This window comes from Apodemus sylvaticus, chromosome 10 (assembly GCF_947179515.1).
Source record: "Apodemus sylvaticus chromosome 10, mApoSyl1.1, whole genome shotgun sequence".
Lineage (NCBI taxonomy): Eukaryota > Metazoa > Chordata > Mammalia > Rodentia > Muridae > Apodemus > Apodemus sylvaticus.
In genome coordinates, this window is record NC_067481.1 from 8,717,723 (window position 1) to 8,745,310 (window position 27,588).

Genomic DNA, 27,588 nt, shown 5'->3' on the forward strand with positions numbered 1-27,588 from the left:
ATGCAGCCTGGGCAAGGTAGGGTGTGATCTGCGAGGTCACCTTGTGAGTCAGCTAGCCCTACCACAATACTTCTTGGGCCTCTGGGCAGAGCAGATCTTCCCCGGGCAACCATGGTTTCCTCTTGTGTAAAGCGAGCAATGAGCTTACTTTTGGACCATGCATAGCAATGGCTTACCAAAACAGCTGGTAGGCCATCATGACTTTGCAACAAGACTTGCACAGGGGAGCCTGGTGTGTCAGTGTAGCCTGGGATGATCAGTGTAGCTTGGGAGGCAGAGGCGGGATAATCAAAGTTCAAAGGTTGGCTTTGAACTATGTAGGGGAGGGGCTTGTGTAGGACCTGGCGCAGCAGTGACCTCAAAGACAGCAGCTGTTCTTACAAGTGTGAATGTCAACTCAGTGATATCCTCAGTGTGGCTTTTCCAGAGCTCACCGATTCAAGGGGGAAATCGAGGCAGCTCAATTCCCATGAGCCTCTGCTTCCCCTCTTCTTCCTCCCAGCTCCCTCCAACCCCTGGATCTCATGGGCTAGTGGGCCCCAGAGAAGCTGGCATGATGACATATACTGGCCCAAGTAGTGGAGACATTCACTCTTCAAAGGAGAGGGAAGGAAGAGAAGGGTAGAATCCATCACATCTCTGGCCTGCAAGATGGCTCAGCCAGTAAAAGCACTTGCTGCCAAACCTGGTGACCCGAGTTCAGTCTTTGGGAACCACATGGTGGACAGAGAAAACCAGTTCCCTCAAGTTGTCCTCCGACCTCCATATAACACATGGTCCATATGCACCCACAGACGTACACACAGACACACAAACGGAAATGAAATTTGAAATAAATTTGTTAAAGGAACATGTCCCCCTCACCCACAATGTCCCCCTCTACCCTGTGTGTCTGCAGATGCTCCCTGGACCATACTCCTGGCCAGCGTGGACCCAGAAGCCACCTCAGTGATGGTCAAGGGACTGGTTCCCGCTCGTTCCTACCAGTTCCGCCTCTGTGCTGTCAACGATGTTGGCAAAGGACAGTTCAGCAAGGACACAGAAAGGTAAGGGGGAGGGGCTGGAGAGATGGCTCAGTGGTTAAGAACACTGACTACTCTTCCGAAGGTCCTGAGTTCAAATCCCAGCAACCACATGGTGGCTCACAACCATCTGTAACAAGATTTGACAGACTCCACCTGCCTGCCTCCAACCACAATGACCCATGGGGCAAGCCAGAGGGCGTGGAGGGCGTGGAGGGCGGGGAGGGCGGGGATGGCTCGGTGTCTCTCAGTCTTTCATTCTGTAGAATGGGTGGATGATGTGCTGGAAAGAAATGGCAAAGCGCTGTGGGTAAGAGTGTAGCCCACGATAAGCATGAATGAACTCGAGTCGTTCCTATGACCACGGGCTGGGCGAGTTCAACGATTCCCCGGATTCTGCCCAGTCCCGTGAGTTTCCATCATGCCTCAAGGGGAGAGTAAGTCCCAGGGGGAAGAGGGGCTCCTCAGTGTCCATGTCGGATTCCAAACGGACACCAGAGCCTGTGGGGATCCTCACAAAGCTCTCACAAGGTAACAGACACCAAGGGCAGCTAGCTAGGCGATCCACATAAAAGCCCCTCACAATGAACACATTTCTATGGAAGCTGGACTCCCTCTCGGCTTACCCTGTGTGAGAAGCAGCCACCTCTACCAGGAAAGCAGCCGTCGTTTAGGGAGTCAGAATGGCTGTGACACAGTATAAGCACCAAGCTATGCAGCTGGCTCTGCCAAAGATGCCCTCCACGCTGAACCAATTGGCGCGGGCCTGTAATCTTAGTATTTGCAAGGCCGAAGAAGAATCGTGAATTCAAGTTCAACCTGGACTAAGCCTCCTAGGATATAGAGCAAGACCCTGTCTCAAAAAGATCCTAATGCTGAGGAGGTAGAGATGGACAGATCTCCGGCCAGCCAGTCTAGCTAAAGCAGCAAACTACCAGATGTGGTGATGCGTGCCTTTAATCCCGGCACTTGACAAGCAGGGGCAGGCAGATCTCTGAGTTCAAAGCCAGCCTGGTCTATAGAGTGAGTTCCAAGACAGCCAGGGCTACACAGAGAGACCCTGTCTCAAGCAAGCAAGCAAACAAAGAAAGTGAGTCTGTTGAGATGGTTCAGCCGGGAAAGACGTCCACTTCCAAGCCTGACTGCCAGGGCCCACGTGGTGGAAGGAGAGAACTGTTTCCTGTATGTTGTCCTCTGACCTCCACATGTGCACTGTCGAGCATGCTCCAGCATGTGTGTGTGTGCGTGCGCGCGCGTGAAACACACACACACACATGCACTAAACACTACTTACTGAGCATTTACAATATTCCAGGCTGGGTTTGGCCCCCAGGAGGTGCATTGAACAAACAGGAGCTCAGCCCCTGGGAAATATCAGAATCACAGCAGGGGCCCTCCAAGTCCCAGGAGACCCCACCCGCTTCTGCTGTGCCTGCGGCTGCTCTATGCGCCCATTTGTCCTTGTCCCAGAATCTCTGTGTGCATAGTCCTGAGTCACCACAGGAAAGGTTAAACCACCCGCACTTTAAAAGCTGACAGCAGACAGGGCTGTTTGGGAAGGCATCTATCAGAGAGCAAAACCATAAAAAAATAAACAAAAAGGGAAAGGCATCCATCAAAAATAATTAACTTTTGTTTTTAATGGATAAGTGTCAGCGGTGTGAAAAATACACTTGGGCGGAACACGGCGTTCCCCAGGCATGCCAGGGAAAAAAATCTGCAGCTTGGCTTCAGAAGACAGGTTGGGGCTGGGGCTCCTTCCCCCGAACCATGGCTACCCACCTATCCTGGGGCTCTGCTCACCAGCAAGGGGGTCTAGAGAAGACCCACCACCAAAGCCTGTGAAAAATGACTGATACGCCTATTCCTGAAACAATTAAGATGAGCACAGTAGTGGCACGTGTCTGCAATCCTACACACAGGAAGCTGGGGGAAGAGGGTTACAAGTTCAAGGCCACCCTGGGATGAAATGCAAGACGCTGGCTCAAAATTATTACTATTATTACTATTACTATTACTATTACTATTACTATTACTATTACTATTATTATTATTATTATTATTATTATTATTATTCACAAAAGGAAAGAAGCTCAGAAACATGAAATGAGCTGCCCCCAAACACGCTGCACGGGTGCAGAATTACAGGGAGACCATATGTAGTATGACTAGCCTTTCGTCATTATTATACACCTATGTAGATGGGGTAGAGAAAGGTCCAATCACGATTGCTGGGTTTTGCTCTAGGGTCTCCCTTCCTGAGGAGCCCCCCACGGCCCCTCCACAGAACGTCATCGCCAGCGGCCGGACCAACCAATCCATCATGATCCAATGGCAACCACCTCCTGAGAGCCACCAGAACGGGATCCTCAAGGGCTACATCATCAGGTACAGGGCCAGCGGGGCTCCCTACCCTGAGGAGGATGGGCGGGGGGCGGGGCTTAGAAAACAGTACAGAGTCAAGGTCCATCCAGGACCAGGTGAATGATGAGAAATGACCACACTGCAACAAGAAGGGCTTACGGTAAAATGGCCAAAGAACAGACTACCCTGATAGCCTTGAAAACCAGTAGGACCAGCCGAGCAAGGACTCAGTTTAATCCCCGAAGGCTGCTTGGAAGCCAAGGCTGCCACCGGGCAGGGGCAGGAGGGTAGGAGCAGGCAGGGCTGCTGTAGGATCGGGCAGGAAGCAAGAGGTGTCTATGCCAACAGCCTGCCCAACTCAGAATGTCCTGGGGCAGGCCTGACTGCCGTCTAAACGAAGGTATGGCTAACACACGGACTGCATACAAGGCTTGCGAAGGATGGGTCTCAACACAGCAAATGAAAACTTATTTAGAACATTTAAAGGGTTTGTTTGGGGTTTTTTGGTTTTTTTTTTTTTTTTTTTGCGATTTCTTTTTGCAATTCCAATTGTGCAGTTCTCGACATGAACTTTGCAGATGACAGTGTCATTTCACAATATCCAAAGGCTGGAATCACCAGCTCGATAGAGCACTAGAGGAGAAACTGACCCAGCAAGAACCGGATAGAAGCAGCTGAAAGGAGAAAGCTATTTTTCTGGTTCTTGCTGAAAATAAAGGCCAGTTCTGTGGATTGTTTGTTTGTTTGTTTGTTTGTTTGTTTGTTTTTTTGAGACAGGGTTTCTTGTATAGCCCTGGCTGTCCTGGAACTCACTCTGTAGACCAGGCTGGCCTCAAACTCAGAAATCTGCCTGCCTCTGCCTCTCAAGTGCTGGGATTACAGGCGTGCACCACCACTGCCTGGCTTGGTTCTGTGGATTTTTAAGCCTTGCATTTGACTGAAAACTGTTTCATTAGTAACCCCAAAGAAAGCATGGGAGCTGACCAAACTAAATTCAAACAGCTCAATGGGCGGTGATGAGTTCAATTCCCCGGAACCTGCATAGTAGAGGGAGAAACCAGTTCCTACAGATTTTCCTCTGATCTCTACAAGTGTGCCATGGCATGGGATACATTCACACACAGATAAAAATTTTAAAAATTAAATAATTTTCAGAGGTTAAAGAGATAGTTCAATGGTTAAGCATGCTTGGGCTTCCTGGTTGTTTATCCGAAGGACCCGGGTTCAGTTCCCAGCACCCTCAATGGCAGTTCATACCATCTGTAGCTCCAGTTCCAGGTGACCTAATATTCATTCTTGCCCTCCCTAGGCCCCAAACACACACATGGTATACAGACATATATGCAAGCAAAACACTCAAGCACATAATTTTTTAATAATGTTTTAGTTATCTTGGGATTTGTAGTTAGTGGAAACACCCATCTGTATTCTGAATTTGGCTGGCTGCAAAAAGCTTTCTCAAGCCCATGCCTCCTCCTTGCACGCCAAGATCCCTGGGTGCTGCTGCCCCCACAGTTGCAAGAGCCCATGGTTCCGACTGCCCCATGATCACTTAATTTTTCTGTGCTTTGGGGGGCTTATCCTAAAAGTTCTCAGAGTGTGTGGTCCCCCAACCCAATAGGGTCAGTGTTATATGAACGCTGGTGAGAGACCCTGATTGTCAAGTCTGTCCCCAAGGCCTCCTCCTAAGTGGATAGTCTAGCAGTCTGTGTTTTAACTAGCCTCTGGGTTGTACTGACTCATGCTAAGGTCTAGCACACACCAGCTCTGGGGCTTTGGGAATGTGTAGAAACCCGTTGGGAGCTCTGATTCTACAGCTGTTAGACCCTAAAACAGGTAAGCACTAGGTGTCTTCCTAGGCCTGGTTTGCCATCCACACCAAGAACCCTACTTTTTTGGGGGGGTTGGTTTTTTCAAGACAGGGTTTCTCTATGTAGCCCTGGCTGTCCTGGAGCTCACTCTGTAGACCAGGCTGGCCTTGAGCTCAGAAATCCGCCTGCATCTGCCTCCCAAGTGCTGGGATTAAAGGCGTGCGCCACCACCGCCCAGCTAAGCACCCCACTTTTGCTTGCTCATATCCCTTCTTTTGTCATGGTTGGTTTGCAGTGGGAGGGAGATATGGAGAGGTCGGTCAGTAGCCTCCCCGGTTCTCAGTCCCCCTCAGCAAAGGAGCCACTGTACCAAGGAAAGAAAGAGAATCTGCTAAATTTAGGGAGTGGTCTCCTGGTCCATGATCTCCAAAAGCTGACTCCTAGGACTCCATTCCTAGGGACTCTCAGCCTCTGTGACTGGCAATCTTGTCCACATCTTCCAAATCCATCGAAAAGAATGATCCAGAGGCTGGGGATGTTTGTGGCTCCATTAATTAGAATGTTTGCCTAGGGCTGGAGAGATGGTTCCGTGGTTAAGAGCACTGACTGCTCTTCCAGAGGTCCTGAGTTCAAATCCCAGCAACCACATGGTAGCTCACAACCATCCGTAATGGGGATCTCATGCCCTCTTCTGGTGTGTTTTGAAGACAGCAACAGTATATGCACATGCATTAAATAAATAAATAAATCTTAAAAAAAAAAAAAAAAAAAAGAATGTTTGCCTAGCATGCATGGAGTCCTGAGTTTGATCCCTAACCTCATATAGATTGGGCGTGGTGATTCAGCTCTGTAATTTCAGCATTTGGGAAGCAGAGGAAGGGAGATTAGGAGTTCAAGGTTATCCTCAAGTATATAGTTTAAGACCGGGCATACTGGCTACACTCCCTAGACCTGTACTATCCAGCAAAGTAGAGGGAAGTCACCCATCATGAGTCAAAACAATCAAAACAGCTGGGCAGTGGTGGTGCACGCCTTCAATCCCAGCACTTGGGAGGCAGAGGCAGGTGAATTTCTGAGTTCAAGGCCAGTCTGGTCTACAGAGTGAGTTCCAGGACAGCTAGGGCTATGCAGAGAAACCCTGTCTTGAAAAACAAAAACAAGAAAAAAAAACAATTAAAAGGACAACAAAGTCAGACTCGTCCCTCATTTGCACACAACCCCTCGTCCCATGGCCACCAGCACGCACTCTAGCGGTCACCCTATTAGGCAGCCCAGATGGGCATATCAGTGGAGCAATGGATCATTCCCAGAAGCACACAAAATTTTAGCAGACAGTGCTGCTCTGGGCCATTTGCCAAGCACAAGTCTGTGGGCTAATTCAATCCACTTTAACCTTTTCCCTCAGGTACTGCCTGGCGGGGCTACCTGTTGGGTACCAGTTTAAGAACATCACAGATGCTGACGTCAACAACCTGTTGCTGGAGGACCTCATCATCTGGACCAATTACGAGATCGAGGTGGCCGCCTACAACAGCGCCGGGCTGGGCGTCTACAGTAGCAAAGTCACCGAGTGGACGCTGCAGGGAGGTGGGTGGAGACAGGGGCCATGGAAGACCAGGTGCGTCCCTTTCTCCAGGTCCCTAGGTCTGTTGAGCCAGATGCCTGCTGGGTAATCCAGTTACGAGCACTCCCAACGCATGTGTCTGGCTTCACCTAAGCCTTCATTATGATGCTTAGGTGGCATCTCCACCTTACACCTGGCTCCCATGGGGCAGATGGCTGAGGGGAAGAGAAGAGAGTGGCTTGGGAGTCCTTGTGGGAAGAGGCACAGGGGCCTTCTGTGGTGTTTCAACATTAACTGGGTAACAAGACAGCTGGGGAGGTGGATCAAACAAACTTAATGAACTTGGATTAATCCAGAGATTTGGAGAGGAAGGGGGCCCTTGGGTTTGCCAAGCATCGTCTATAGAGTCTGCCTGTGTCCTCCGATCCCCTCTAGTTCCCACGGTGCCCCCGGGCAATGTGCACGCAGAAGCCACAAATTCTACAGCCATCCGCTTCACCTGGAATGCCCCCAGTCCCCAGTTCATCAACGGCATCAACCAAGGCTACAAGGTAGGTGAGGGTCTCTTCTCTCCTTGGAAGGGAGCTAGGAGGGACTCAAGGTGTCTGGGGAGGGGCAGGGGAGGGACAGAGGGCTCCAGGGAAGAGCAGTGAAGTCACTGTGAGTTTCTGAAACCAAACTCCAGCAGATAGAGGTCACAGATAAAATCAGGGGATCCCTCCCAGGGACGTTCAAGGTTACATAGAGGATTCTGGGAGAGCACATCTCGACCCAGCTGAAACCAGAATGAGCCTGTCCTCAGTAGCTCCAGCCACAAACAAGGTCTGGACTCCTGGACATTGTGTGCGGTACCCCCTCAAAACAGTGCCCCAGTCATTCACTCCTTACCACTATGGTGTGACTGTCACATGCCACTGGCAGTACTTAACTCCAAATACAGTGTAATAAAGCCTTGGGACTAGGGCAGAGTTGAACTAAACCCCAGTTTGCCTCTTGCTGGCTGATGTCTTAGATTAGGGTCTGGATGTCTCTCCCTCTCCTTACATGATCATGAGTATTAGTGGTCCCCTCTTCTTTTAAAAAAAAAGATTTATTTATTTATTTATTATATGTAAGTACACTGTAGCTGTCTTCAGACACACCAGAAGAGAGCGTCAAATTTCATTACGGATGGTTGTGAGCCATCCTGTGGTTGCTGGGATTTGAACTCAGGACCTTCAGAAGAGCAGCAGTGCTCTTAACCACTGAGCCATCTCTCAGGCCACAGCTCCTCTTCTTGCAAAAGTGCCGTTCACACTGGGCTAGGGCCTGTCCCTGATGACATCACTTTAAGCAGCACTTTAAGGGCCCAGGTTCCAAACACAGCCACACTCTGTGAGTCCAGCTTAAAACTTTGACACATGAATTCAGTACAGACACAGTCTAGCCAATGACATCCCAGGTGTACCATACCAATGCTAGCTGGTTTTCTGGCCAGTTTAACTGCAGGGCATCAGGATGTCTCAGTCTTCCTGTCCTGCAACCCAGGCCTGGGGGCCCCTTCTCCTTCCGCAAAAAGGCCTGCTATCCTCTGAGAGAATCAAGAACACACTACGTAGCATAGGCAAATGCTATGTCTGAGTGCTTCTTGCCCTCAACAGGGGAAGGCAGGTAGACAGAAGTCACAGGGTCATTTCCAGGGATGAACAAAAGAAGCCAGGAATTTAAGGCACTGGGAAGCCAGGAGAAAGGAGAAAAGACTACAGAGCCTGGGTTTTAGCTGAGGGTCCTGGTGATTTCAAGGTGACAGCTGTCATATCCCTAAGTCCTCTGCACTGGGGCTGCACATGTCTGCACCATTATGACTGTAAGCTTGGGAGGCCAGAGAGGAAAGGAGTGAGATGATTGTGCAAAAAGAATCTTCTACTCGTGTTAGGAGAAACCTAGGGACTGGAGCTGGAGCCACTGGGCCACTCCACTTTCAATCCCACGAAGGCAGAGAGCGCGGGCCAAAAGGAATCTTCCCAGGATAGGGGCCGTAGCCCAAGCTTACAGTTGCTGACTGGCCGGAAAAGGCTGCTAATTGGGACTCAGGGGAGGGAGCGAGGTCTGCACGACTGTGGAACACAGAGGCCAAACTGGGAACAATTAGCTTCTGGCTGCCAAATCTAAGCACAAGTTTTATTCTACGTGTGGGAGGGATGAGACCCAGGCTTCCAAGATGAAAAGCACCCCCGAGGGCTGAAAGGCAACCAAGTGGCCAGGACAACCAGGGCAATGGCCTGTGGTGACCCAGAACAAGAAGATACTGCAGAAGCCCCCAACCCTGCTTGATCCCAAGCTCTTCCTTATGCCTATCCTCAGGAACTGTGCAAACGGGCCAGTGACCATCAGCTGCCTGATATCTGGGGCACAAGAGCCCATGGGGCAGTAATAGTGTTACAATTATGGGGGATTCGCCCAATACCAGGCAGCCAGCTCTGTACTCTGCACATTCTCTCATGCAAGTGCCCTTGAACTTCCGATCCTCCTGCCTCCACTTTCCAAGTCCTGGGTTTATAACATCTAGTCTTCGCAGTTCTGGAAATTGAACCCAGGGCTTTGTGCATGCTAGTTGAGTACTCTACGAACTGAGCTACCCTCTCATCCCTGTGTTTAACTGTAAACTGAAACCCACAGCTTGTTTTCAGTTTTATTTTGAATTATAAATGAATAAAAGTTGAGGTCTCTTCTCTTGGCTTCTTCGGCCCTCAGAAAAGGGGGATTCGATGGTTTGTCCCGACTCTACATGTGATCAGATAGAGTATCCTTTCAATTAGTAGAATGTTTGGACATCTACCTGAGTCGGGGGAAGATTCAAATGTCCATCTAACACCCACACCAGCTTCAACATGACCAAGTGGCAGTCTGGCTTTGTCCCTGCACCTCTGAACCCCTCACAGACCACAACCCCTCCTGGGGAACTTGCCGAAGTGAATCCCCGTCTAAATAAATGTTCTTGTAGAGAATCATTCTCTACAAGCTCTCTCTATTAAAAACAACCATACCTAAAATTGTCATCATACATCCTGCCAGCCTTTGGACTTCTTTGATTGCCTCCCAACCAGTTCCTGCTACTGGCTGATTCATGTGTTCCTAGATCTAAATGAAGGCCGTGGGTTAAGGGCTTGAGTTTAGAGTTTCCACTGATCTTAGAGTCTCCCTGTCATAGCTCATCTCTCTCCCTCCCGACCCTTCTCTCCCTCTCCCTCTCCCTCTCCCTCTCACTCTCACTCTCCCTCTCCCTCTCCCTCTTCCCTCTCTCTCCCTCTCTTTCTCCTTCCCTCCCTCCCTCTCCCTCCTCCTCTCCCCCCTCTCTCTCCCCCTCATGATTTATTTGGTGAAGAAACTTAGTCATTCATCCCATGCATTTTCTACAGGCCTGAATTTTGCTGATTGCCTCCCTGTGGGGTCATTTAACTCATTCCTCTGAGTACTATATCTGTAGTCAATTGGAATGTAGAGCCAGTGGCCGACTGGATTCAAGTTTGTTTGATTACCTTTTCTGCAGCGGGGGTGGGGGGTCCCACGGGGATGCTGTGTGTTGACATCAGAGGTGCAAAGTTTGATTGTCTCTTTAATTGTGAACCTGGTGGCCATGAACAGCCCTTTGTAGAAGTTTTGATTTTTTAATAGGAGTTACAAAATGAGGGTGGAAATTTTATTCTTGATTAGCTAAAATGCCATCAGGAAGGAAGAAACTAGGTGGGAAAAGAGGGAAGGAGGGGGAGGGAGAAGGAGGAGGAGGGAGGGAGAGAAGGAAGCCAAGAGACAGGAAGGAAGATCAGGTTTCCCTTTGTCTGTCGGTTTTCTACTATCTGAACTCAGGGTTCATTAGGAAAAATTTAAAACTCCTTTCTTTTCCACAGCTTCTCAATTCTTAGCATTATAAGTGGCTCACTAGCGTCTTCTAAGGCAACAGTTAAGTTTGGGTTGGAAAAGACGTCGTTGGCTCCATTTTGCTTTCAGCAATGTCGTTATGTACTAAAGGATTTCTAAATACATCTGCTGTGCTCCGTTCCACTGTGGTTATTATCCTTATTATTGCCAAATGATCCCTGGTCCCTTCAAGTTGGCTCCTGAGTCTTTTTCAGTATGGTCCCAGGCGTCTCCGATGGCTGCCTGGCTGTCTGGGATGGCAAGACACTTCAAGCTATATAAATGTATATAACATTTGCATACAAAGTCTGCCAGGGTTGGCAGTGCAGGCCTGGAATCCTAGCCATGCGGGAGGGTAAGACAGAAAACCCACAAGATCTAGCAGGACTGTCTGAGCTACAGCGTACGTTCAAGGCTGCCCCCTACCCCCCCCCCCATTTGCTTTCCATTGCTGTGATAAAGACCATGACCAAAAGCGACTGTGGAAGGAAAGGCTTTATTGTACTTACAAATTCTGATCTTAACCTATCACTGAGGAAAACAAGGGCTGGAACTTAGAAGCAGAGACCCGGAAAGATGCTGCTTCCTGGATTGCTCTCTGTGGTTTTCTCAGCCTGCTCTCTCATACAACTAGGAACAGCAGCCCAGGAGTGGCACTACCCTCAGTGATCTGGAGTTAGACACACACACACACACACACACACACACACACACATCAATCAATAATCAAGAAAATGCATCCACTGATTGGCCTACAGACCAATCTAATGGAGGCATTGTCTCAATTGAGGTTTCTTCTTCCCAGATGACCAAGCTTGTGTCAAGGGACCAAAAAAGCCAAAATAAGACAGACAGACAGACAGACAAAAAACCTAGGACAAGGCCAAACGCAGGGACTTGGTGAGACCCTGTCTCAAAATAAAAAGTAAAGAGAGAGCTGGGGTATAGTCTAGTGTTGAGGTGACTGCCTGGCATGTGAGTCCCTGGGTTCAAATCCCAGCCCAGGGTAGGGAAAAAGATTCTCTTCATTGCACCTAGGGTCAAACATTTTCCCAAGGAACGCAAGATCTCTTGAGATAGAAAGAGTAGATAACCATGATGTGGCTACCAGGAATGTTTCTTGCTCCAAAGATAGTATTGTTTCTAGACTCTTAATACAGGAAGAAGGGGAGTCTCTTAAATAAGACACACATCAATGGGGCTTGCCGTGTGACAGTGTTTGCCTGGCAGGCAGGAAGCCCTGTCTTCCATCTCACAATAGCACACAAGTCAGTCATGATCACACCTGTAATCCTGTCACGCAGGTGGTGGAGGTAGTAGGAATGCTAGAACTTGAAGGGCATCCTTGGCCACACAGCAAGTTCAAGAACAACCTAGGCTGCATAAAACTCTGTCTATAAAAAGTTTTTTTAAATGTGTACTGATGATGATTCCCATTCAACATTAAGATTGCAAATCTCTTGTTTGCATTTTTTTTTTTTTGGCCACAATAAAAATCTAGTACTTACACGGCTTCTTTGGTACCACCAATCTCATCCCACAAATGCACAACAGCTTCAGGACTGTAGTGGGAATGTAGTGCTACTGACCGACAGCCCCAAATTATCAGCATCTTCTATGGTGTTGGGATATAACCCACAGGAGACACACTCCACACCACTCTGCTATAATGTCTTTTGAATAGTTTCCCTCCCTGTAATTTGTCTACAGCTCAATACCCTATCAGGTTCATTGGCCTCACATTGTTTTTGATTTTTAGGGATTGATTTTTTTAATTTAATTTCATCCTATAATTACATACAATATTTACATGGTTTCAAAGTCAAATCAACAAAACAAATTTTTAAGAAAATCAGCCTTGGTCTGGGGAGATGGTTCACTTGCCGTACAAGGCCATAACTTGAGTTTACAACCCATGTGACAAGCTGGACACAGTCACCATCCACATCCCTTATCTCAGTAGAGTCCTCTCAGGACAAGGGAGGCAGAGCAAAGGAAACCACCAGGAGCCGGCAAGCCAGCCAGCCTGGCATACGCAAACAGTGAACAACAGGAGAGACTGTCACAAACAGAGAAGGCAAGAGGAAACACCCAAGGTTGTCTTCTGAACTCCAGGCATGTACAGACAGCAGCACACCCAAGCCCACATTCACATATGTTCACATATGTACACATACACATCATATACACAGCAAAGAAGGAAGGGAGAAGGGAGGGATGGATGGAAGGAAGGAAGGATGGAAGGGAAGGAGGGAAGGAGAGAGGGAGGGAGGGAGGGAAGGAAGGAAGGAAGGAAGGAAGGAAGGAAGGAAGGAAGGAAGGAAGGAAGGAAGGAAGGAAGGAAGGAAGGAAGGAAGGATGGCTTGACCCTGTGCCATAAATTCATCAGTGCATTAATTGATGATATGAGAGCATTTATTAATAAATCACCTGTCGATGATTAGACCCACCAGTCAGAAACAGAACCTTCGAGAATGTGTGAGCTTGGGGGGGGGGGGGGTGGGCAGGAGGGTAGAATTACTTTATATCCAAACCATCACACTGAGAAATCTGGGGAACTTTGTGACCCTACAGTCTCACAACCTGAAGGATATGTGTTGTTCTTGGGATGCTGTGGCCCTGAGGCCATTTTGGTGAAACTGGAGGGAGAAGTCAATATGGCCGGTCCTCAGAATTACACTTTCCTTGCCTCATGCATGTCCTCACAGATCATGGTTTGGTGGGTAAGACCCAGTGATACTATTTTAAGATATCTGTAAAGAAACTCTTTTTTCTTTTATTTTATTTAAAATGGTAGTGATTGTAATTAGCTTAAGACCAATAAAATAATATTTACCCAAATTTTACACTTTCTGGGGAACACACCACACAATTAATTCCAACAGCATAATTAATTCAAATTTACATTAATTAAATTAAATTAAAACATTAAACTCATTTCTTCATCTACTCCAAGGAAGTTGGGCAATTTAATTGCTATGAAACAAGATAACAAAAATAAAGAGGATATTTAACATACTTATTAAATGCCACTTAGTGTTTCTGATTAGTATTTTTAGGGTCTAATTAGTGTCTAATTAACTTGCTATAGGCTATCTTTTCACAATACCAATTAAATTTCAAAACATCCTTTATAAACATCCGGCCCTGAAAAGGAAAAGATTAAGCATTGTTACAGGCATGAGTTAATCAGGAGACATTGGCGTGGTATTGTTTTATATCTATAAATACCCGTGCCTATTAAAACTCTTCAAGTGTAGCTTTTCACCATTAATTGCTATTTAATCAACTTCAAATAAATGAGGAAATCTCTGAGACCAGCTGCCATTGTTGGAGACAGATGAAGGGCCCAAAAAACAAGAGCAGGGGATAAGGGGGCAGGAAGGGGGGCAGGCACAGGAGGGGGAAGAGACTCAGGCAGGCAAAGCTATCAAAGGACGGAAAGTCCAAAGGAGATGGGAGAGAAGGCGTGGGGTCCAGGTGGGGTCTCTTGACGTCGCCCACCTCTGGGTGAGATGTAAGGTTGACCACCTGACCTGGTACAGACATAGGACAATGGTCATCGGCACAGCTGTGGCATCCAACCTTGGAGAATCCACTGGAAAGCCAGCCAGTGGGAAAGCAGAGGTAGCAATTCCAAATCTCGGCTTCTCCTAGCTGTGTGATATAGTACAAGTGACTTGACCTTTCTGAGCCTCTGCTTCCTTGTCTATGCACTAAAGCGGTGGCTTTGTTGATATGAGACCTGTGGTCACCCAGGGCTATAGACTTAGAAGAGCCCCACTCTGGTACTCTGCTCTGCCATAGTCACTTGGAAGGAATTTTTGAACTAAAAAGCCTGTTTTGGGATTCTGCGTCCAGACCTGAGATCATGATAACGGTTCTGGTAAAATACCTCTCTTGTAATGTAGCTAGGAGAATGGGGTGACAGGGCCCTGTGGGAAGCACCCCATACTGTGTCTTGACTGGAGTCAGAGGCTCAGGACAACCAGAGCATCAGGATGTCCATGGGCGCAGCCTCGGTGTTACCTGTCTTGTCTCTCAGGTCCCTGGGCTGAGGAACCACTGGACCGATGGTGTCCATCGACCTACCCCTGTTGTAGGGAGCATCATTTTTTCCTAAAGCATCCTTCTGGTTTCTCCTCAGCTGATTGCCTGGGAGCCAACCCAAGAAGAGGAGGTTACCATGGTGACTGCCAGGCCCAACTTTCAAGACAGCATCCACGTGGGCTTCGTGTCCGGCCTGAAGAAATTCACAGAGTACTTCACGTCGGTGCTCTGCTTCACCACACCGGGAGATGGGCCTCGGAGCAGCCCCCAGCTGGTGCGCACCCATGAGGACGGTAGGTGCCCTCACCCTCCAGCTCTACTCCCATCCCCCAACCCAGACCCTTGGGGAGTTCCTCCTGGGCATCCTGGAGCACAGCTGCTGTCCTGCCTAGAGCGGCCATGATCTGACTCTAATGGGCCATGGCGGGTGGGGGGCGCCCTTCCGGGAACAGTGCCTGGACCTGTGGGACACCTGAGCTTCAATGACATCCTGGACACCTCGCTGAAGGTCAGCTGGCAGGAGCCTGGAGAGAAGAATGGTATCCTGACAGGTAGGCATGATGATGCCCTGAGCCCAAGGGTGGGACAGTAGGGGGCTGGGGTTACCAGCTTCTCCTTCCCTGCCAGCTCTCATCCAGGCCTTCCAACTGAGCTACACTCTCTGCTTTTAGCTTTTCCCTCTCAATCTATAGCGTATCTCTGGGCTCCTGCTCCAGCTCTGCTGGGCTTCACGGTTTTCAGGACCCCAAGGGTCTATCCCAATGCATTACTCTGTCTCCCTGAAATCCCTGCCCACAAGAGACATCCCTCAGACACTCTACCCGGGCCCTAGGCATGACACCAGCCTCTCCTGGCCTCTTTGCCCCTTCTGTTCGTGTGGTGAACCAAACCACCAAGCTAGGGAAGGAGTAGAAATTGGAATAAAGGTCAAGGTCAGTGCATGATCTCAACCCAGCTCACGCTACCACTGTGGACTGTTGCCAGGGTACCGGATCTCCTGGGAAGAGTACAACAGAACCAATACCCGTGTGACCCACTACCTGCCCAACGTAACCCTGGAGTACCGAGTCACAGGCCTCACAGCACTCACCACCTATACTATAGAGGTGGCTGCCATGACCTCCAAGGGCCAGGGCCAGGTGTCGGCCTCTACTATTTCTTCCGGTGTGCCTCCAGGTGGGTGCCTCCCATTAGGACTCCTGTCTCTGCCCTCCTAAACAGCTCTTATGTTTGAGAGGGCTCTGTTTGCCTAGTTTGTTGATTAGTTAATTGGTTAGTTTGTTGGGTGGGTGGGTAAGGGATTTTTAGTGATCAGTTGGTTGGTTGTAATTTTCTTGGTTGCTTGGTTGGTTGATTGATTTGTTGATGGTTGGTTTGTGGTTAATAGGTTGGTTAGCTGGTTGATTGGTTGTTTGGTAGCTAGTTGGCTGGTTAGTTGGTTTAATGATGGATGGGTGGTTAGTTTATTGGTTGATTGGTAGATGGGTGGGTGGGTGGTTGATGGGTGGTTTGTTGGTTGGTTGGTTGGCTGATTGGTTTGTTATTGACTGGCTGTTGGTTGGTTGGTTGGTTATTTGGTTAATTGGTGGTTGGTGATTGGTTGGGTTTTTTGGTGGGTTGGTGGCTGGTTGGTTGGTTTTTTGGTGATTGATTTATTGGTGGGTTGTTGATGCCTATTTTGGTTAGTTAGTGGGTTGGTGGTTGGTTGGTTGGTTGATTTATTAGGCTGGTTGATTAGTTAACTTAATAGTGTTTGATTAGTTGGTTGGTTGGTTGGATAATGGGTAGTTTGTGGCTATTTGGTTGGTTAGTGAGTTGGTGGTTAATTGATTGGTTTGGTGGGTTGGTGGGTAGATGGGTAGGTGGCAGTTGGTTGTTTGGTTAATGGATGGGTGGTTATTGGTTAGTGGGTTAGTTGATTGGTTAGCTGGCTAGAGGTCGGTTGTTTTTTGTTTGTTTGTTTGTTTGTTTGTTTGGGGTTTTTTGGGTTTTTTTGTTTTTGTTTTTGTTTTTAAATTCAGAGTCTCATTCTATGGCTTAGGCTGCCCTTGAATTCACAGTAGTCCCATATCTCCTCCTAAGTAACCAGAATTACAAGAATGAGACACTGCACCAAGGTTCCAGTGTGTTTTAGGGACAAGTCTCATGATTAAACCCATGCTGGCCTCAAACTTTGCAAGACTCCTGCCTCAGACTTCCCAGTGCTGAGATTACTAGTGTGAACCACCACACCTACCCTTGGAGGGGTTCCATCCTAGGATGATGTTGATTTTCTTGCACTGGGTTCTCCCTTTTGCTTATCTCCTGGGTCCAAAGCCCTTCCCTGAGCAGATTTGGATCTCATGATGTCAGGTTAGGTGAAGAACTAGAGGGCTCAGCATCCCTGTCCCCACAGCCCTGGACACAATAGAAACACCGGGACTCCACCTTCACCCCTGTCACCCACTCCCTGTACTCCCCATCTGTAGTAGACTCCCTGCCAGGAGAATTCAAAGAAAGAATTCTCAGTGCAGCCCATGGACAGACTTCTTATGGGGGTGGTCAGATAAGATCGGAATAGTCTCAGTCCCAAGCACAAACACTAAGCAAGTCAGTCATCACCTCTGCGCCTCAGTTTCCCTATCTGTCCACATAGAGAAATGATGAGATCACCATGTGGTCCTCTCCAGATCAGAAAGGCTGTGCCAGCCAGACTGCCTGAACCAACCCACTAAGGTGGCCAAAACACCTCAGGCTCCTTCAAGCCCCTCTTATCATATATATTGGTAATCCTCGTAAATATCTATCTGGGATTTCCCAGGCCTAAGGCTACAGGTTTTCTATGCCCCCTCGCTCCTGCTCCCTGCTCTGTGTGGTCATTACTATCACCATTATAACAAGACATAAAAAGGGGAGGTAGATGCTGTGTCAGTGGCTTCCCTTGATACTGGGACGAAAATGCCTGATGAAAGCGAAGTAAAGAAGGAAGGGTTTATTCTGGCTCGCAGTTCAAGGGTACAACCGCCATGGTGTGAAAGTCAGTTCAAAGAAAGCTCATATCTATTCACATTGTGTCTAGAAGCAGAGAGAGAAAGACAGAGAGACACGGACAGAGACAGAGAGACATGGACAGAGAGAGACTCGTGGTCAGCTCCATCTCTCTTTTCCCTCAGTCCAGCCCTCAGCCTATAGAAAGTTCCACCTGTAGTTAGGGTGGGTCTTCCCACCCCAGCCTAACCTAAAAACTCCCGCACGTATATGCCCAGAGCCTTGTCTCCTAGGGGACCCTAAACCCTGTCAGTTTACCTATCTCAGTTGCTCAAAGATACAGTCTGCCATGGTATAGTCAGATTCAAACTGATGTGTTTATCTGTTCATTTGCTTTGTTGGTTCATTGGGTTTTGGTACAGGGTCTCACTATATACCCTTACATTGACCTGGACTTCTGTAGCCAAGGCTAGCTCCAAACACACTACAGAATCTGCATTCTTTCAGTCCATCCTGAGCCCCAAGAACTCCTGACTTCTTGGTTGAAAAAGAGGACCTGCCTCTATCTGCCCCGACCCCAACCCTTCGAAACCTCCATCACTGGCTATGGAGGGCTGTAGGGTCACGTGGATGGAAGGCAGCTCTGATCCTTGTATGTGGGCGGAGCCTAGCTGGATTTGTGCCGTCTTGCGGGTATTTCGCTTATTGCCAAAACTTCTGAGGGAAGTCCCTCGGTACGCACAGCTCTGCCCTCAGATCTGTGCCAGCCTGTGAATGTGGTGCCCGTGTGACAGAATCAGTGTCCTCGTCACTAGGCCTTGGCTGCGCTTCTCCTGGGATGTCCCCAAGAAAAGAGAGCTGCTCAGCCCCTCCCTGCCACAGAGTCCTGTCCCCGGGGGAGCCACCCTCTTACTTTTTCTACCCTATCCTTTCTCAGAGCTTCCAGGGGCACCCACCAACCTGGGCATTTCCAACATTGGCCCGCGATCCGTGACCTTGCAGTTCAGGCCTGGCTATGACGGGAAGACGTCCATCTCCCGCTGGGTAGTGGAGGCTCAGGTAAAGCCTGCAAGAGGGGATTCAGGCAGCTTCCCAGTGACCATCCTGTAAGGCAGCAGTTTTCAACCTGTGGGTCATGACCCCCATGGGGTCCCACATCAGATGCCCTGCATATCAGATATTTATACTATGATTTATAAGAGTAGCAAAATTATATATATAATATTAATAGCAAATATATATATGTAACTATTATATTATATTAGTAGATAACTATTATATTAGTAGATATATTATATAAGTATAATATATCTACTAATAGCAAAATTATAATGTATATATAGTGTATATGAAATAGGAACAAAATTATTTTATAGCTTGAGGTGCAGGTCACCACAACATGAGGAACTGTATTAAAGGCTCACAGCATGAGGAAAACAGAACACCACTGGAGGTCACAGGGATGCGGGGGTCATTAAAGCTACAAGTAACTGGTGTATAAGCTGGTCTCAAAAGGCGTTAAAGTGTGTTTCTATCCAGCCCCCTGTGAGGTCCTAATGCAGGAGAACTCAGAACCACCCTGCACTCAGTCATGTTTTTAGACCAAGACGTTCCCTGGGTGGGGTTGACACCTACTAGGTGCTAGGGCTCAGAGCGTCCCGCTTGACCGGGGCAAGTTGGACAGGTCTTAGATTCCTTTCTCCAGGTGGGCGTGATCGGGGAGGGAGAGGAGTGGTTGCTGATCTACCAACTCGGCAATGAGCCTGACGCACGGTCCATGGAGGTGCCGGACCTCAACCCCTTCACCTACTACAGGTAAGGCACCGGTGGGAGGGGGCGGGGGAGGAGACCCGGAGACCCCCTCCATACCTTGCTCATTCCCTCCATCCCACCCCAGCTTCCGCATGCGCCAAGTGAACATCGTCGGCACCAGCCCACCCAGTCAACCTTCTAGAAAGATCCAGACACTCCAGGCACCCCCCGACATGGCCCCAGCCAACGTGACCCTGCGCACAGCCAGTGAGACCAGCTTGTGGCTCCGATGGATGGTAAGGCTCCCTCAGGGCCAGTGGGATGGGACATTCACAGGACTGTCCCCTCCCTGTATCAATATGTTGACCTCAAACGTCACCAGTCAAACATCTACAATTCTTTACCTTTGGTTCAGGCTTTTTTTTTTTTAAATTTCTTCCTTACTAACCTGTAAGGTGCCCAATAGTTCATTGTAATCAAAGGAGATTAAAGAGCTAAAAAGCCGGGCGGTGGTGGCTCACGCCTGTAATCCCAGCACTCTGGGAGGCAGAGGCAGGCAGATTTCTGAGTTCGAGGCCAGCCTGGTCTACAAAGTGAGTTCTAGGACAGCCAGAGCTATACAGAGAAACCCTGTCTCGAAAAAAATAAATCCAAAAAATCAAAAAATAAAATAAAATATAAATAAATAAATAAATAGCTAAAAAACACTTTGTATGTGTTGGGGAGATAACTCAGTTATAGTGTTTGTTATACAAGCATGAGGACCTGAGTTCGATCCCCAGCACCAACCTAAAAAAGCCAACCATGTTAGCACATGCTTGTAATCTCAGTACTGGGGAGGCAGAGACAGGAGGATGTAGAGAGAATCTCTTGTATTTGTATGGATTTGACACCTGTCAGTAATAAATCTGGCTTACAGCTTAGGCAGGAAATAGGAGGTGGGACATCCGGTAGGCAGAAAGGATTCTGGGATAGAGCCAGACAGGGTAGATTTGCCCAGGAAGATGCTTGGTACCTGAGCACAAATAACCAGCCACGTGGCTAAATGCAGAATTAGAATAAATGAGACATTTTAAGTTATAATCTAGTCAGAGAAGAACCTAGCTATATGGCCAAGGTATTTGTAAATATATTTAGAGTTTGAGTCTTATTTCTGGGAGCATGGGGCTGGGAAGAAGAACTACACCTTACTTCAACAGGAAGATCACAGGCGCTTGATGGCCAGCCAGCCTCATGTAGTGCGACACTCTGTCTCAAGAAATATTAAATGTAGGGAAGTTGCTTGTAATGGCAAACACCTTTTTAAAATTTTTTTATTGAATATAATCTTCATTTACATTTCAAATGCTAAAACCTTTCCCGGTTTTCCCCCTCCCCAAAAACCCCCAACCCCTCCTCTCACCCCCTCCCTCCAAGTATATGCCCCTCCACCCAACCCACTCCCACCTCCCCCCACTCAATTTCCCTTTGTTGGGGCACCTATTGAACCTTCACCAGACCCAGGACCTCTCCTCCCACTGATGTTCAACAAGGCCACATTTTTGGCTGGAACCATGTATACCCCTTGATTGATGGTTTAGTCCCTGGGAGTCTTGGGGCATCTACCTGGGAATTTATCCTATAAACAGTCACCAAACCCTGACACTATTATGGACGACAAGAAGAGCATACTGAAAGGAGCCTGTTATGGTTGTCTCTGGAGGGCCCCTGCCAGAGCCTTACACATACAGAGGCAGAGGCTAGCAGCCAACCATTGGACTGGGCATAGGGTCTCCAATGGAGGAGTTGGAGGGCAGACAGGAGGGGCAACACCTTTAATCCCAGGCTTGGATTAAAGGTGTGGATCTCTTTGAGTTTGAGGCTAGCCTGTTCTGCATAGGAAATGCCAGGCTAGCCACTAATACCAATAAGACCCTGTGTCAAAATAACAAAAGAATAAAATAAAAAAAAGCAAAGTGGCCTCTTTTTAGCACTCACACACACACACACACACACACACATGGGAGGGGGGAGGGGCGGACATCAGATGCTGCTGCTAACTAGAAACATTGCCAAGTGGCAAACATCCTAAACATTCTCCTCATTGAGCCCTTCCCAGGAACCTTGAGAAGGGCACGTTCCCATCCTGATTTATAGCTAACACAAAAGCTCAAAGAGATTGGGAACTTGCCCATGGCCACAGGAGCAGTCACAAGGTGGACCTAGCGTTTCGAAACAGTTGGTCAGAGCATGAGCCCCTGCTGCCGAAGTGGATGCTGGGAAGGGGCCAGTCCCACGGGTCAGAGCTGTACTTCCTATGAGGGTCACGAGCATAGTTAACCTGCAGGAAGTAACTTGCTGATGTGCGTGACCTCTGGGCCCTACAGGGTGCTATTCTGGGTGATTTACTCAGAGTCTATCTTTAAAATATTCTCATTAACCCACAACAGCAGAACAAGGCTCGCCCCCAATTTGCATCGGAAGAAAGTGAGGTCACATCACCTCCCCAGGACCCCCACACCCTCCCACATACCCCAAGTTAACAGCAAAAGACTGAGCCCCAAACTCCACAGCACTGGCCACTGAACACATTGTTGTCTCTCAGCCAGGAACTAAAATATTGTGTCTATTTGGAACTAAAACATTGTGTCTCTCAGGCCACCCTGGGACAGGACACCCCAGAAGAAGTCCCACACCTCAGCATAAATCCCACACAACAGTCTTAGAAACTTGTGTAGCAAATAATAATTCTAACAGTCATGAACAAGAATAGCAGCTGGCATCCGGTGCTCTTTAGGAGACCCAGAACCCTGACAAAGAACAAGCTATCCGGATGGTGCCCGTGGCCTCTCTCAACCCACAGCCCTTTGCCTCCAAGAGAGATTTCTCATTGGTTATGTAAACTAGTGCAAACCCTCCCGCACCTAGCATGCCAAGAAGGAGCTGATGGCTGAGAAAGCACTTGACACCATGAGCCCCCAACAGACGCTGGTTATTAATTAAGGCTCCTTTTCCAGGAGACAGACCCTGAGCAACACTTTGGGGCTAGCCCAGCGGCCCAAGGCACTGTGAGTGTGTAAGTGGGGCATGTAGCCTCCTGTGACCCCAACTTCAGATCTTTGCTACCCACTACCAGCTGATCACACACACACAACTTCAGATCTTTGCTACCTACTACCAGCTGCTCACACACACACACACACACACACACACACACACACACACACTCCTCAATTGTCTCTGAAGGTTTCTAAACATATAAGTTAGAGAATGGATTACTAGGGTGCCATGGGAGATGGGAAGTCAGCAGCTCTACTGCGCAGTCACTTGCCTCAGAATGATGCGCGGCCATTACCTCTCCTTAGCTAGTAGGGGAGTGGTACGCCGGGCCCATCTCAGCCTCTTGGGCCCATCCTTTTCTGTCTTGATGATCTCTAGCTCATGTGAGTAAGCGTCTGTAGAGGGATGTGGAAGTGAAAGAAGGGTGAGCGAGCAAGGGAAGGGCTATAAGGAATCGGATAAAGTGGGTTAAAAAAAATGGTGGATTGGGCTGGAGAGATGGCTCAGTGGTTAAGAGCACTGACTGCTCTTCCGGAGGTCCTGAGTTCAAGTCCCAGCAACCACATGGTGGCTCATAACCATCTGTAATGAGATCAGATTCCCTCTTCTGGTATGTCTGAAGACAGCTACAGTGTACTTACATTACATTAAATAAATATAAATACATAAATAAATACATAAATAAATCTTTTTTAAAAAAATGTTGGACTATGGACACTTGGAGCCCTGGGGAGGCAGAATGGAGGGGAGAAACTGCAGACACCCCAGTTTCAGAAGAGGGGTAGAAGCCAGATTCTCAGCTGGTGTCTGCTTCAGGCCAAAGGCCCACCTCCACCACCCACCAACCTTGCCAGATTTATCCAACCTTAAACTAGTAAGCAAGACCCCTCCCACTGAGCACTATGAAGGGGGGTGGGGCAGAAATCTGCCTTTTCTCATTAGTGAGTCTCTAACCAGTAAGAGAAAGACGAAATTCAGTGGGAGAGCCTGAGATTTGCTGAATAGCAGGACTTCCTGACAATGATGTGCATGGAAAGTGACCACATAAGGACCCCTTCCCCCAGGTTCCCTCCTCCCAAGGACAGTATGAGTAGACACCAGGTGTTAGAGGCAATTAACAGCGTGTGCATCGACAGCCAGAGTAAGGGAGTTAAACAGGAAGACACCAGAGCCTAAGAGCTCTGCTCATCAGCGCATTGGGCAGACAGGTTTTAAGCCTGCTGGAAAGGACCAGCCTCCAGGCAAGGTTATAAGTCAGCCCCGTGAATGACCAACAGAAAATGCTGCTTCTCCTGGGAGCCCACTGTGGAGAGATGGGCAGGGAGACATGGAAACAGTGTTCCCAGCTCCAGCCGGACTTGGGACCTCTTTTGGGCACTGTCTGCTCAAATGGTGGGCGGGAAAGAGGAAATGCAGAGTGGTCTCCCTCCTAATCCTTCATCTCTCAGCCTCTCCCAGAAATGGAATACAACGGCAACCCCGAGTCTGTGGGCTACAAGATCAAGTACAGCCGGTCCGACGGCCACGGCAAGACACTGAGTCACACAGTACAAGACCGAGTGGAGCGAGAATACACTATCGAGGACCTGGAGGAGTGGACAGAGTACCGTGTCCAGGTCCAAGCCTTCAACGCCATTGGGAGCGGGCCCTGGAGCCAGGCAGTGGTGGGCAGGACCCGGGAATCAGGTACCACTGCTCCTCTTCCTCTGGGACCATCCAAGAGCAGACCACGCTGTGGTTACTTCTACAGATAGCTTAAGCAGTTAGCCTCTGTGCCCACCCCATGACAGAACAGCCTGCCAGGTCTCTAGATCCCCCAGTAGTGGCCCTCCCCTGTGACAGTCCCAGCTCTTGGGAAGTTTGTGGGATAACTAGACAGTACTGTCTATCTGTCCAAGCCTACCCTAGCCCACTGCCCCACACTCAGCTTTAACCCCCAACACCCAACAAGGGGATCTCAGAACATTCCAGAAACAAAACCTATCTCTCCTAAGGAACCTAGAAAGGGGTCATCACTGCTAGAATATGAGTCCTGATCCACCTGCAGCTTTCTTCGCTGTGCAGGCTGAAAAGCTAGAGCATCCAAAGTTATTCTGAATCCAGGGTAGGCTGAATTCCTGGGCTCGAGGCCAACCAAGCTATGCAATAAATACCCTTTCTCGAAAACAGTTGAGGGTAGACAAGATGGCTCAGGCAGTAAAGACACCTGTCATACAAGCCTGATGACCTGACTTTGGTCCCCAGAAAGATGAAGGACAATCAGCTTAGCTATGAGGTTGTCCTCTGAGCTCCATGTACACACTGGGGCATGCACACACATCCTACACACCCACCATGGGTACACACAGTAATAAAATAGTAGTAGTAGTAGTATGTAGTAGTAAGTAGTAGAAATAGTAGTAGTTAGTAGCAGAAGTAGGTAGTGGTAGTAGTAGAGTAGTAGTAGTTAGTAGTAGTTTAGTAGCAGTAGGAGGTAGTAGTAGTAGTAGTAGTTAGTAGTAGTAGTAGTAGTTAGCAGTAGAGTAGTAGTAGTTAATAGTAGTTAGTAGCAGTAGTAGTTAGTAGCAGTAGTAGGTAGTAGTAGTAGTAGTAGTAGTAGTTAGTAGTAATTAGTAGTAGTAGTTAGTAGTAGTAGTGAGTTATTGTGAATAAACAAAAATGGGGGGGGGGGCAGGCCAAGGATATAACTCAGTTAATAGAGTGCTTACCTAGCATGCCCTAGATTTCTCCCCAGCATAAACTAGACATGATGATCGAAACCTCTAATCCCATCACTTGGGAAATAGAGGGTCAGAAGGTCAAGACCATTCCTGGCAATATAGTGAATTCAAAGCTGGCCTCGGGTACACACAACCCCACCTGCACCCAACATCCCCAAAAAAGAATTACGGAGAAATAGCTGACCCCAGAAATCTTGGCTTCAACATCCCCCGGACCTCCACAGGATTGACTGCATCTGTGATCGGCATGTGCTGTCTTTCCTCCCACGGAGCAGGCAGCATGGAGCTGGCTCTTTGGTTGGCCCCACATCCTTGCTCTTCTTTTCATCACCGAGGGGGGGGTGCTGTCTCTGGGTCTTTATTCTTCCTCGTTCCCCCCTGTCTCCCACAGTCCCATCCTCTGGCCCCACCAACGTGTCGGCTCTGGCCACCACCTCTAGCAGCATGCTGGTCCGCTGGAGCGAGATCCCAGAGGCAGATCGAAATGGCCTCGTGCTGGGCTACAAGGTAGATGCTGGGATCCAAAGGGGGTGGGATGCACCATCTTCTCTAAGCCCTCCACCCAAGGTGTCCAGTCTCTGTCTTCCTTCCTCTGGTTCTCTCTCTGCCTCACAGAGGCACGGGGTTTCTGCCTAGCTTCCCATCCACCAGTCACTGCAGCAACCAGGAAGTCCTCCCTTAGGGATCCAGAGATATCCAGTGACTGAGTGACTGACAAGTCTTTCAGACTGCCCCCCTCTTCCAGGAGGCTGATCTGGGAACCCCAAGCTTTACCCTAAGCCCTAAGGGACTCAGTCTGGTTTCTATTATCATCTAGAATTCCTTTCCAAACTGTTCTGGGCCATGTGACCATGTGGTCATGTGACCATGTGGTCATGTGATCATGTGGCCATGTGGCCATGTGGCCTAGCCTTAGCTTGAAAGGTGAGAATCATAGATTAATGTCACATTTCTGTCACTATCTCTCTGTAGCGTTAAACAAGCCACTTTCCCTTGGGGCCTATGAAGGACTTCTAACTATGCAGCTGAGTCTCCCCATTGTGTCTTAGACCTTCCAAGAACAGTAGCTTTGCAACTGACCCTTTGAGGCCAGGCTCCTCCAAGGGGCTCAGTGTTCCAGCCCTACTACCCATCCTCTCCTGGGAGAGACCCCAGACAGAGGCCCTCTCTGTGTTGGCAATGGCAGGTGAGGTACAAGGAGAAGGACTCGGACTCCCAGGCCCGGTTCTGGCTGGTGGAAGGCAACTCATCCCGCAGTGCCCAGCTCACAGGCCTGGGCAAGTATGTGCTCTACGAGGTCCAGGTTCTGGCCTTCACACGCATCGGCGATGGCAGCCCTAGCCACCCGCCCATCCTGGAGCGGACCCTAGATGACGGTAAGCTTACATCCCTGTGAGCCCAGAGGGTCTGTCCCTCATCCAGCCCCACCCCCACAGGGATCCCCAGTCTCAGGATCCTCCTCTGGAAAACGGGGTCACCAGAGGCTACCAACTCACTGCAAGAGGATGCTATTCATAGCCAATAAGGGAAAGTGGAGGAAAGGGCCAGGTGTGGATGATTGGATGCCTGACTCCCCCTCATGGTCTCCCCCAAGACAAGTAGACAGTACAAAGACTTGGCATTAGGTTTGGGGTTTTTTCGGTGGGGGAGGGTGTCACACCTGGGGCAAGTCTGCTTTGAGCAAAATCTCTGAGAGTCTAAAGCATGGACATGTGCCTCTTGGTCCTGTTTGTAAAACATTGACACCAGAAGAGCTCTATAAGTGCAGAATCCCCATCTCAAGCTGACAGGCAGAGGGGTCTCTACCCTCTGTTCTCCCACACACAGCAAAGTGGCCTACCCACCACAAACACTCGCAAGGCCCAGACAAATGCAGAAGCAAGCCCCGGTATCATATGTCTGTATATTCTAACTATAAATCAAGCTAATGAGCTGTTAAATTAAATATGTTCTATCCTCCTGCCTTGACAAATATACCTACATAATGACCTCGAGGGCCAAGTCCGAGTTTACACATCTCATCTCCTTGACATGCTGGGCTGGGATGAAGTGTCACAGGGAGAGAGACCCCTCCCCGCTGCCACTAGATCCCCCCACACTGTCCTCATGTCACCCCTCACCCTTCCCTCTCATCCATACCAGTCAGGCTCCAGCCACCACTCCCAAACAGCTTCCCCTGGGGCCGTCCCCAGGGTGCATAGAAGATGGATCTGGGAAACAAGCCCACTCGGAGTCTGGGGCGTACCCTTGGGCACCCCCTGAGCTTCTAAATGCCTGGATTTCAGAGCCAGGTATGACAAGAGGGTTCCTGCAGAGTCAGGATGAGCACTTGCCGACCAGTCACAGGTCACAGCCACTCAGGAGGCAGAAGACATCACTGTTGGGCCTTCCAAAGCACAGAC

At 48.9% G+C, this 27,588-nt stretch overlaps 1 protein-coding gene across 2 annotated transcripts in view; it reads left to right on the top strand.

The window, feature by feature from the left end:
- Nucleotides 1-27,588, top strand: part of Sdk2 (sidekick cell adhesion molecule 2) — a 291,117-nt gene that overhangs the window by 210,868 nt on the left and 52,661 nt on the right. For both annotated transcript variants that reach the window (XM_052195691.1, XM_052195692.1), the window contains exons 15-27: nt 899-1,046; nt 3,270-3,410; nt 6,603-6,784; nt 7,197-7,312; nt 14,806-15,001; nt 15,161-15,259; nt 15,693-15,884; nt 18,613-18,734; nt 19,381-19,490; nt 19,573-19,723; nt 23,915-24,152; nt 25,578-25,693; nt 26,373-26,562. In XM_052195691.1, the coding sequence (XP_052051651.1) occupies nt 899-1,046; nt 3,270-3,410; nt 6,603-6,784; nt 7,197-7,312; nt 14,806-15,001; nt 15,161-15,259; nt 15,693-15,884; nt 18,613-18,734; nt 19,381-19,490; nt 19,573-19,723; nt 23,915-24,152; nt 25,578-25,693; nt 26,373-26,562 (2,001 nt within the window). The remainder of the gene's footprint in view (nt 1-898; nt 1,047-3,269; nt 3,411-6,602; nt 6,785-7,196; nt 7,313-14,805; nt 15,002-15,160; nt 15,260-15,692; nt 15,885-18,612; nt 18,735-19,380; nt 19,491-19,572; nt 19,724-23,914; nt 24,153-25,577; nt 25,694-26,372; nt 26,563-27,588) is intronic.